General features: G+C 34.4%; 1 protein-coding gene across 1 annotated transcript; it reads left to right on the top strand.

Annotated features, from left to right (window-relative positions):
• Positions 1-3,652: 3,652 nt before the first annotated feature.
• LOC108489938 (respiratory burst oxidase homolog protein A) lies at positions 3,653-11,143 on the top strand. Its single transcript, XM_017794699.2, has 14 exons — positions 3,653-4,478; positions 4,585-4,744; positions 4,964-5,012; positions 5,572-5,685; positions 6,863-7,285; positions 7,992-8,378; positions 8,500-8,595; positions 8,866-8,981; positions 9,099-9,266; positions 9,368-9,527; positions 9,613-9,813; positions 9,921-10,049; positions 10,244-10,322; positions 10,415-11,143. Exons 1-14 carry the CDS (start codon positions 3,884-3,886, stop codon positions 10,522-10,524), a joined length of 2,787 nt encoding a protein of 928 aa, XP_017650188.1. The 5' UTR covers positions 3,653-3,883; the 3' UTR covers positions 10,525-11,143.
• The last annotated feature ends 508 nt before the right edge of the window (positions 11,144-11,651 follow it).

Below are 11,651 nucleotides of genomic sequence, written 5' to 3' on the forward strand. Positions count from 1 at the left end.
AGGGTAAAATTGGAATATTGCAAAATTAACTAAATAAAACTAGGACTAAATAGGAAATATCTAGATTTCTCTTCATTTATCTTCAATTCCAGCAGCTAAAAACGCCATAGGAGGGTTCTATAAGCTGGTATTTCATAATTTTGCACCAAGTGAGTTAATCCTTGCCTTTTCTTGTAATTTTGTGTTTCTAAGACTTTTACAACTAGATCCTACTATTAAATTCATTAGTTTTTGATTTCATGGATGAAATTTAAAGTCACCATGGTTGAGTGCTGTAAGTTTATGATGAAATAGAATGAAATTAAAGCTTTAATTTGTTTATGAGATGATTTCATTAGGCAATTTCAATGGAAATTGATTTTTGGGACCTAATTGTGAAAATGTTTGGAATTAAAGTCTATTGCTGAAATTCTGATTCCTAAAGGTTGTAAACTAGTTTAAGGTGATAGAATAAAATGTTAATTGAGAAAAATCAGCTCACTTGAGAGGCTAATTGAGTAGGGACGAAATTATCATTTATTAAAAGCTTAGGGGAAAAATGGTAATAAATAGCTTGCACTAAAACAGTTTGGACAGCAGCAGTAGACTAACTTTGAAAAATCACCAAAAATTTTAGGAATCGAATTAGAAGATGAACAAAATATGGAATTAAAGCTTATTGAGTCTAGTTTCTCATAGAAGAAATATTGTAAGCAATGTATTTGTAAATTTTGAGATATAATGAATTTTGTGAGACAATGGCAGAATGAATTCGGGTTCCCTTGTTCTGACTTTGAAAAATTATAAAAAATTGAATAAAAATAATTAGGGACTTAAATTTATATGTCTAAAATTCTGAATGATTCTATTTTAATAGAAACAAACAAGAACATCATTTGAATTCTGTATAAAGAGATAATTTATTTTTAGTGAAGAAGGGTCAGAACTGTTAGACAACAGAATAGGGGTGACTTTGAAGAATAAACTGTACTGATTGGCTCAACCAAAATTCTGAAAATTTTATGGTAAAAATATATATGAGTCTAGTTTCAGGAAAATTAACGGATCTTAATTTGGAGTTCCGTAGCTCAAGTTATAAATAATTTAGTAACTATGACTCAAGTAGACAGCTTTGAATGAACTATAAATAATAGTTGAATTATAGAGAATGTTGCATATGAACATGAAATGTATTAAATTGATAATTAAATTTATTTATTTAGATCCAGAAGATTCAAATACAAAGCTAGATCGAGGAAAGGAAAAGTTCGGGATTAATAGATTTTCTGTTTACAAACAAGTATCAAGGTAAGTTCGTGTAACTTGAATTATATTCTTAAATGCTTGAGATTGTATGTTATTGATGTGAATATGATTTGAGTGTTCATTGTATGAAAATTAATGAAACATTGATATATTTGATAAAATGGGAAGAAATCCCGGTTGAATGAAAGGAAAATTCGATGGATCTCTGAAAAGGAATTGACGGTAAAAAGGATCTAGCCCGGACGGGTGATCTTATCTTGATATAGCCCTCCCGAAGAATATGTGTAAAATGGATTTAGCCCAGACGGGTAATCCGAATTAAGGTCTGAATTTAGCTTTGGACTGTAATTCAGATCCAAGCTCATTAGAGTAATTGTCGTTGTAGGGATTTAGCCTGGACTGGTAATCCCGACAATACTCTATGAGTTTATATTGCAGGGGATTTAGCCTGGACTGGTAATCCCGACAATACTCTATGAGTTTATATTGCAGGGGATTTAGCCTGGACTGGTAATCCCGCTACAAGGTTGAGGTTCGCGGGAGTGTGCTCTCTGAAATGGAAATGTGCACACATGAATATGAATTGACAGACCCGGAATTGTACACTAAAAGTGTACCTCTGAAAATCCATCGAAATTCCGATAAATTCAACGGGATAAATATGAAAAATAATAAGGGAATGAAAATCATGGTATTGATGAGTACATCAATCATGGTATATATATATATTATTGATACATGGAAATTATTGTACTAACTTGAATGTTGAGTTTGTGCATGTTAGGGTAATAATGCATTGAATGGATATATGAATGTTTATTATATTGTATTGAAAATATTAGGTAAGTATAATTCTTGTTACATGAGCTTACTAAGCACAAAGTGCTTACCCGCTTCCTTTTCCCTGTTTTGTAGTGTTAAGAGCTCGGAGGTCGATTTGGTCGGAGACACATCACTTTATCAACCTCGAGATTTCGGTATATAAAGAAACTTTATTTTGGAAATCAATGGCATGTATAAGCTAACAAAGTAAATGTTAATGTGAAATGAATGTAAAGTTAGCCATTAGTATGGTTAACAAACCTGGTTATAGATATGTGATGACGTTATCTTATATAAATGCATGAATCTATCATGAAAATATGTTGAATTGAAAAAAAAAATTTAAAAAAAAATTTAATTCGTAAACTCCGATAATACCTCGTACTCTATTCCGGCAATGAATACGGGTAGGGGTATTACAATATCATTCTTTCAATTTCAATAAGGGGACAATCATTATGATATGCTTTAAAATTCGAATTTAGAAAATCTTTAAGTGTATAGGATATGAAAGAATGTAGAAGAAAATGTTTTGAGTTTCCAATGAAAAACTAATTATTAGTACGAGTTATTTATAAGTTCAAGGATTAGGGTTCTTTTATGGTTTTTAAGAAGACCATACATGCGTAGGTAAAAAGGTTAATTTAAAATTTTCTTTCCCCTTCAAATTAATTACAATTTATGTTTTTAAAATTTTTACAAATAAATCAACACCCATTGGTGTCAAGGTGATTTAATCATTCTATAGTAATTACCTTGATTTCAAAGGGATGTGAAAATATTAATGCCACAATATATTTAACTAAACTCGATATATAGATGTCGAGATAACCCTAAATAAAATCATTTTTGATAAATAACTTTTAATATCACTTATTTTAATATAAAACCAATGTTATTTAAACGGGCCAGATCGATCAATTGGAATCGATTAGTATATAAATCAAGACATAAGGCTTGAACCCACCTATGAACAAACCACTTAAAATTGGTAAAATGCCAAAAATCGGGACAAAAAATGATGATTGGAGTGATTTTATAATTTTTATGAATTTTAAATTATTGTTAGACTGACAATTAAATTGATCGAACTAAAATTGATGATTTGACTTATAAGATCACCCATCCAATTATTAAAACAATAAAAATAATACTATATAGCAATAAAAAACCATTATCACGATATTACAATTCACCAAAAAATCATATGTACTTTGATAAAAGAGAATGAGATTTAGTGTCTGTATTTAAAAAGTTAAAAACGAAATCATTCTAGTTTTTAATTTAAAACTTTCAGCTAGTAATTAAAATTATAAGTATTTTTTATCAAATATTGTCAATTTAGAATTACGATTAGATTATTTTATATGAGTTAATATATGATTGACAAAAAATAAACATAATAAGTTGCCAAATTTTGACAGTACAACAATAATGATTGAACTAAGATTTTAAATTAAAAATTAGGAAGATTGAGTCAGAACTAAATCTCAAATTATATATAAGTACAAGGACTAAAAGTATATTTTAACCTAATTCTTTCGTATGAAATCCAACATATACAAGTCTCTTTCTTCCCTTTAGTCCCGCGATATTGTTCTTTTTATTCATTTTATTTAGTTTTTCTTGTGGAGCTGCTCTCCGCGTTCTCTTGTCTTTTCCTTCAGATTCCATCCGTGTTTCCTTTGCCTACCTTTATATTCAGCTTCTCTTTCTTTCTTTTTAATCCACTTTCTTAAATAAACTAAACATTAATTCAACTTCTCTTTCCTATAAATTTAACTGTCGCCATGTATAACTAGGAGTTGTTGGCTCAATGGGAGACGGTTCATTGCCGACGCACGAGAGGCGGTGGGCCTCAGACACCATCCCCGCCAATACCATTCTCAGTGCAACTACTTCGCCGGGGACTGAGTACAACTCCGCCGAGGAGTTCGTCGAGGTCACTCTCGATCTCCAAGACGATGATACCATCATCCTCCGAAGCGTCGAGCCGGCCACCGTTATCAACGTCGATCAAGGCTCCGATACTTCGGTATCCGCTTCACGGTCACCGACGACGAGGAGCTCATCCAATAGATTGAGGCAGTTTTCACAAGAACTGAAAGCCGAAGCAGTGGCCAAAGCCAGGCAGTTCTCACAAGAGTTGAAAGCCGAATTACGCAAGTTCTCATGGGGCAACGGACACGCATCTCAGACTGTAAATGGATTCGACTCGGCTTTAGCCGCTCGAGCTCTACGAAAGCAGCGAGCTCAACTCGACCGGACTCGTTCTGGCGCTCATAAAGCACTTCGTGGATTAAGGTTTATAAGTAACAATAAAGCCAATGCATGGGAAGAAGTTGAAAACAAATTCAACAAACTCGCCAAAGACGGATATCTCTTTCGCTCCGATTTCGCACAATGCATAGGTTATCCATTTCATCATCACATTTTCCTCCCAAATCCATTGTTTTAAACGCTTCGGTTTGAATTTATCTTCTAACTGTTTTTCTTAATCGTGTACTGTTCTTTAAGGAATGAAGGATTCGAAGGAATTTGCGTTAGAGATGTTCGATGCATTGAGTAGACGAAGGAGATTAAAAGTTGAAAAAATCAGCAAAGATGAACTTTATGAATATTGGTCTCAAATCACCGATCAAAGTTTTGATTCTCGCCTCCAGATCTTTTTCGACATGTACGCATTATTAAACTATTCTATAACAAGTAGAAATTAATTAATTACGATTTTTTTTTTCAGTTATTTCATTTTAAAATTAATGATTCTTAAATTTCACTCTTTGGAAACTTGTAATTAATGATGCAAATAAAATCTAGTTAAAATCGTCCTTTTTTGCAATTATATGTGAATTTCCTTTCTAATATTAAATTATATGATGTTTGCCCCATTTTTCAGGGTGGATAAGAACGAAGATGGTAGAATCACTGAGGCTGAAGTAAAAGAGGTAAATATTATTGTCATTATTCCAATTTTTAATAAAATTGGATTAGGCATCCACTTAAAACTAATTTTTAATAACGCTGCCCCTTCTGATAAATTTTTTTCTTCAAAAAGAAAATTGGAAGGCCGCCCTCTCATCGTCAGATGGAAATAGTTTAATGTTTAAAGTGATTGATTATGAGCACTTGTTTACAGGGTGTCATTTTGGTTTATTATAATCAACGTAAGGCAGGTATAATATGACCTTGAATCACAAGAAACTCCTACACTAACTACTCCGATTATAAATAATCAAATTAAAGAAAAAAAGAAATAACAATAATTTCAATCTTTTTTTTGGTGTATGCCGTAAATCACTTTACAAGCATCTTGCCTATAATTAGATTGGTTTATTCGATATTCATTGTTCAGGGGTTTGGCCTTTTTTCCGAATTTTCTTTTCATATCATTTACTTTTCCTTTTTTTTTTTTTGGGGGGTTGGTGGGGGCATTTTGGTCAATATATAATTATAATTACCTTTAATTCGTAATTACAAAATTTATTTTCCTTTTGGTTTATACAGATTATCATGCTAAGTGCTTCAGCAAACAAGCTATCAAGATTGAAAGAGCAAGCGGAAGAATATGCAGCTTTGATCATGGAAGAATTGGACCCTGAAAGACTTGGATATATTGAGGTGGGTCCATTATTTATATGAAACTTCCATAATCAAATTCTTTTTTTGCTTCGTTTTGCATGAATTTCTTATTCTCTTAATTTTATTTAATATTAAAGGGTAACAAATCAAGACAAGGGGTGTTTTAGAATTTAATAAATCAAATCGAGGAAATTATTATTTCCAGTAAGATTTCATTTTCACCAAGCTTATAAATTAGTTTTAGTAAGATGACCAATGGAGTAGCATTGATTTGAATATTATAAAGAAATAAATGAAAATATTAAATTGGGCTTCTTTCTTCCAAAGTCTATTGTTCGGCGAAAAATGATCATTCCAACAAATCCGGTTCTGGTTATGTGCAACCGTGACGAAAGAAGAATGATCAAAGCAAGAATAACGAGCTTTTACGATAGACAGCTCAAATTATCTCTATGTTGGTAAACAGTAATTACATTTGAGGTCGTTGAACCAGTTTTTAGTGCTTCCTTACATGTAGCTTGAACTCGATGGGAAGAAAAAAAAAAGGCTGAATAGGTCCCTTCCTGTAATAAATAGAGTACTATTCTAGCTTTGTATATTAATTTTCCATTTTATCTACTAGCAAATTATATTTGCATGATTATCTACTGAATAGGTCCCTCATTTAATTGGTGTGCTTGTTCTATATTTTTCTTTAATTGCTTTATCTCTATATAGTAATTAAGGCTGTATGGTAAGACCAAAATCAACTTGGCAGGTCACTATCCGGGCAATAGCATCTGCCTTGAATTTGATTATCTTTTCCCTTATTTCTTATCTTTGCAAATCGATTTTTCTTTTGTTTTACTTGCCAAAGTTGTGGTTTAAAGTATTGAGCAAGGGTATCTGGTCATAGATTGAAGGGGTCCTGACCAACTCCAACCCATGATTGACCGTTTTGAACTCGATAGTCCTGCTAAATGGCGGACCTGACACAATTGGGTTCCCATGTGAGCTTTGCTTTCTAGTTATTCCCCTCTCCAAAACGCGTTCTCTTCACTCATTCACGCATGGACCCGTCATCCATTCTGCTTCACTGATAGTGCGACCAGTTGACTGGGTCAAGATAACATTGTCCTTTTTCAGGACTAAATATTTTCCTCATCAGTTAATTTTTTTTTATTTGCCGTAACTTTCATGAGTTGGTGGATGATGATGAATGATGAAAATGGTGCAGCTATGGCAACTGGAGACACTTCTCTTGCAAAAGGACACATATCTAAGCTACAGTCAAGCCCTAAGCTACACAAGCCAAGCTCTTAGCCAAAACTTACATGGATTAAGAAAAAAGGGCAGAATCAGAAGGATGAGCACTAAACTTGTGTACTATTTAGAAGAAAATTGGAAGAGGATATGGGTCGTGTCACTCTGGATTATGGTTATGATAGGGCTCTTTACTTGGAAGTTCTTTCAATACAAACAGAAGAGTGCTTTTAATGTTATGGGTTATTGCCTCCTCACAGCCAAGGGAGCAGCTGAGACCCTGAAGTTTAACATGGCTCTTATCCTCATGCCCGTGTGCAGAAACACCATTACTTGGCTCAGGTCCACAAAGCTGGGTCTCTTCGTACCTTTTGACGATAATATCAACTTTCACAAGGTATGTAAACTGAATACCAATTCCTTTCTTTCTTTCTAGTAATACAATCTTTAGCTTCTCTTTCACGTTTATCGTGTGGGCCCCAGGCAACTTCGATGATAGAAGTCAATATGATGGGCTGATTTAAGCCATCAAAGGCAATAATAGGTGTTCGATGTTGTCGCTTGTGAAATGTGAACTTAAGACTACGACGTTAGGGAAAAGGGGGGAGGGGTCACGCAGCAAAAGTTGACATATAAACAGGTTTTTTTAAAAAAAAATAGTGAAGACACTAGAATATTATACATGAAATTATAACATTGTAGTTTTGATACTTTTTTGGCCGTGACCAAAGCATTTACATACACAAGAAGAAGAAAATGTTTCTCAAATTTTAGAACAGAAGGCTTGTAGTTAAGAGTATATTTCCCAGATAAGTATACTTAGGCCAAACTAGAACGTATAGTTTTAACTGAAGTCTAAAGCAAGTACCACTAAATTCTATCAAGATTATAATGGTATAATGGTGGACAATCAAGATTTAATGGTATTGGTTTGCAAAGGCATTAACCATGCTCTTGAGTTCACAATTCAAACATTTGCAAATTAGCCCACAATGAAAAGCAAATCTGATGCGTTGCATAATAACATTGAAGTTTGAAAGTTGTCGATTCCCATCCAATTAGATCATTGTTTACGCTCTCCTCATCTCATTGAATTTATGCAGACAATAGCTGCAGCGATTTTAATTGGAGTCATTCTCCATGTTGGTAACCATCTTGCCTGTGATTTCCCGAGGCTTATCAGCTCTTCTAATGATAACTATAGAAAGTTTCTAAAGAACGACTTTGGAAGTCCTAAACCAACGTACATAGACCTGGTAAAAGGAACTGAAGGAGTGACTGGAGTTCTAATGGTTATCTTCATGGCAATTGCATTTACACTGGCAACAAGATGGTTTCGGCGGAACCTGATTAAGCTACCCAAGCCTTTTGATAGAATCACTGGCTTCAATGCCTTCTGGTACTCACATCACCTGTTTGTCATTGTCTACGTCTTGCTCATCATCCATGGAGAATTCCTTTATCTCGTGCACATATGGTATCGGAGGACGGTATATATTTAAATCTTCTTTTCTCAAGTTATTGCAGAAATTCCAACATCAGGATTTTATTTTATTTTAATTAACTGTAACTGTAGTTTTAGCCTTAAGGCAATCGAATTCCTTGTTGCAGACTTGGATGTACCTAGCTGTTCCAGTTTTGCTTTATGCTGGAGAAAGGATCCTAAGATTTTTTCGTTCCGGTTTCTCTACTGTCCGGCTTTTGAAGGTACGCATACTCTGTCAAGTATGATTTAGTGTAAACAAGTTCCATAATTAATTAGAATCTGCTCAAAGAAAAAGGGTATTGAATAAAATGAAGAAACATTTATGAGACCAATTAACTTGGAAGCACAATCTCAAGGATTTGAGGCTGTTCAAATTACTAAATTAACTTCTCTGTGATCCTTTTTCCATGAACCCTGAATTTAGGTCCGAATCAGGCTACTGTATATTTTGATTGATGATCGTCTTGTAACTTTGCATTCTCAATATATAGGTTGCAATTTATCCAGGAGGTGTTCTTACATTACAAATGTCTAAGCCGCCACAATTTCGGTACAAGAGTGGACAGTACATGTTTGTCCAGTGCCCGGCTGTCTCTCCATTTGAATGGTAGGTAAAAAATTTGAAGCATATATAATGTTTTAGGATGGTTTCGGCTGGCAGGGGTGTATATTTTGCATTTTGCATTTTTCCCTGAACTCATGAGCGTTTCTTTTTGGGAACCAGGCATCCATTTTCAATCACCTCCGCTCCTGGTGATGACTACCTCAGTGTACATATTCGTCAGCTAGGTGACTGGACCCAAGCACTCAAACGACTATTCTCTGAGGTTTGTGAACCTCCTGTAGCGGGGAAAAGTGGGCTTCTCAGGGCAGATGAGGCAACTAAAAAAAGGTATATCTATTTGGCTTCTATTAATATATTCAACATTATCCTTTTTAGAATCATTAGGAATACTAAGTTTATGATCGATGATGTTGTTGTCCGAAGAACAGTTTGCCAAAGCTCTTAATTGATGGACCGTATGGTGCACCGGCACAAGACTATAGTAAGTATGATGTTCTGTTGCTTGTGGGTCTTGGAATCGGTGCAACACCATTCATCAGCATTTTAAAAGATCTGCTGAACAACATTGTCAAAATGGAGGAGCAGGCAGTAAGTAACTCGTGGTGAGCTAATGAGTCGGTTTTTCTTGTTCTTTGGTTATAACATTTACAAAGATTATTTTTCTCATTTTCAGGATTCAGTCTCAGATACCAGTAAGGCATCAGACGTAAGTGTTGCGAGCAGCAATGAATCAACCACTCCAAACAGAGTTCCATCGAAACGAAAGAAAACTCTTAAGACCACGAATGCTTACTTTTATTGGGTAACCAGAGAGCAAGGTTCTTTTGATTGGTTCAAAGGGGTCATGAATGAAGTTGCAGAACTTGATCAAAGGGTAAAAGAACTAATCTTTCATTTGTAATTTCTTAGAATACATTGTTAAGATGACAGTCGGAAAGAATACCTTGGCTTGTTACTAACTTCGCCCTTTGAACAATGTAGGGTGTGATTGAAATGCACAACTATTTGACAAGCGTGTACGAGGAAGGCGATGCACGCTCAGCTCTCATTACAATGGTTCAAGCACTAAATCATGCCAAGAATGGAGTTGACATCGTTTCGGGCACTAGGGTAGGATCATTTTTTTCTGTCATTTTCATTCTCTCAGCATATGATTGTCTTTAAATCTCAATTCCTTGTGAAGAGACAACAATTCCCTATGCAGAATTGTAGACCATGGGTAATATCCATCCCATGCATTAACAACAGCCCGGCTAAAATTTTCTTTTGAAACGCAATCACAGTTCCTTTTTTGACATTATCAGGTGCGGACCCATTTTGCAAGGCCCAAATGGAAGAACGTTCTGTCTAAACTAAGTTCCAAGCATTGCAACGCAAGGATAGGTAAGTGACCCCCTCGACCCCCAATGTAAGCAACTGACAATGGCAATCTTCTGTGTATTTCTAATACTGTTGTATTGTGGTTTGGGGAGCAGGGGTTTTTTATTGTGGGGCACCGGTTTTGGCTAAAGAGCTCAGCAAACTCTGCTACGAGTTAAACCAAAAAGGTTCCACTAAATTTGAATTCCACAAAGAGCATTTCTAATTCTGAGAGGAGTATACAAGGGGAGGAAATAGCATTCTTACCATCCAGGGCCCTAACTCCTTTCTTTACCTAGAGAAATAAGAATTTTGCAATAGTAGACCCAGAAGACAGGAGCCACCGTACAGCCTTAGAATAGAAAAAGGAGATATGAAAGGAAAAAAGGCATTTAGGTCTCTATCCCTATCGTTGAATACCCACAAAAGTGACCGAAGAGGCCATCATGGTTTTTGGGAAATTAAATTCAATGGTCCGGCGAGCAAGAGAAATGAGAGTTGAGAGGTAGGGCAGGCCTAGCCCATTCATGGGTAGGTGGACTAGAAAGAAGACCAACTTTGAAAAGCATAAACTTGATGGGTTTTTTGCCTCTCTTTTTTCCCTATATTTCCAAATTTTCATGTAAAGAAACCTTCTAGCATCTCGATGCTGCTGAATGCGGATTGAAGATTTGAAGCTGCTGTTCCTTATTATTATTCATTACCTTTGCTTTCAATAATAATCAGAGATTGTGTGTAAATTATGTTCACAACGAACTGTTTTGTAAGTTAATTAACTTGCTGCTAGTTTTATGATGTTCATCTTTATCTTAAATAATATAGTCAAAGAGAGGATTTTATATTAAGGCCGGTTAATTACTTATTTCACGCCCCTGTTATATTACTTCATCCATTTTATACTTATCATAAATTAGGTTCTTCACTTATTATTTTGAATAAATAAACCAAAAGGAAAGTTTAGGTTCTTGATTTATGATTTTAACAAAGGGTATTTTATATATATTTGATATTTGATAATAAAAATTTAAATAATGTCTATAAGGTTAAAAATAATTAATATTTGGTGCATATTATTTATATATATATCATGCTTACATAGTTATATTATTGTTGTTTGAAAAATGTAGCACTTGTAATAAATTTATGATTAAATGCCTAACTTTTTTATTTTATGTGACAGTGCACTGCAAACATGAAATCAGTTTGCGTGTGGGTTAATTTGGGTGTACAACAATATTCCCTTAATGCCAAAACTTTGCAACAATAAAGATTCAATTAGGTTCTTAAATGTAAATTACATTTGACTCGTAAAAAGGTGCTTTCAAAGGTTGCAAAGTGTTATGGGTACTCTTC

This window comes from Gossypium arboreum, chromosome 12, assembly GCF_025698485.1.
Source record: "Gossypium arboreum isolate Shixiya-1 chromosome 12, ASM2569848v2, whole genome shotgun sequence".
In the NCBI taxonomy this organism is placed as follows: domain Eukaryota; kingdom Viridiplantae; phylum Streptophyta; class Magnoliopsida; order Malvales; family Malvaceae; genus Gossypium; species Gossypium arboreum.

Excerpts from the sequence above, each read along its gene's own strand:
- LOC108489938 (XM_017794699.2), top strand. The coding sequence starts at position 3,884 with ATGGGAGACGGTTCATTGCCGACGCACGAGAGGCGGTGGGCCTCAGAC. Across the intron at positions 9,267-9,367 it reads GATGAGGCAACTAAAAAAAG|TTTGCCAAAGCTCTTAATTG; the intron begins GTATATCTATTT and ends TCCGAAGAACAG. Across the intron at positions 10,323-10,414 it reads GCATTGCAACGCAAGGATAG|GGGTTTTTTATTGTGGGGCA; the intron begins GTAAGTGACCCC and ends TTTGGGGAGCAG.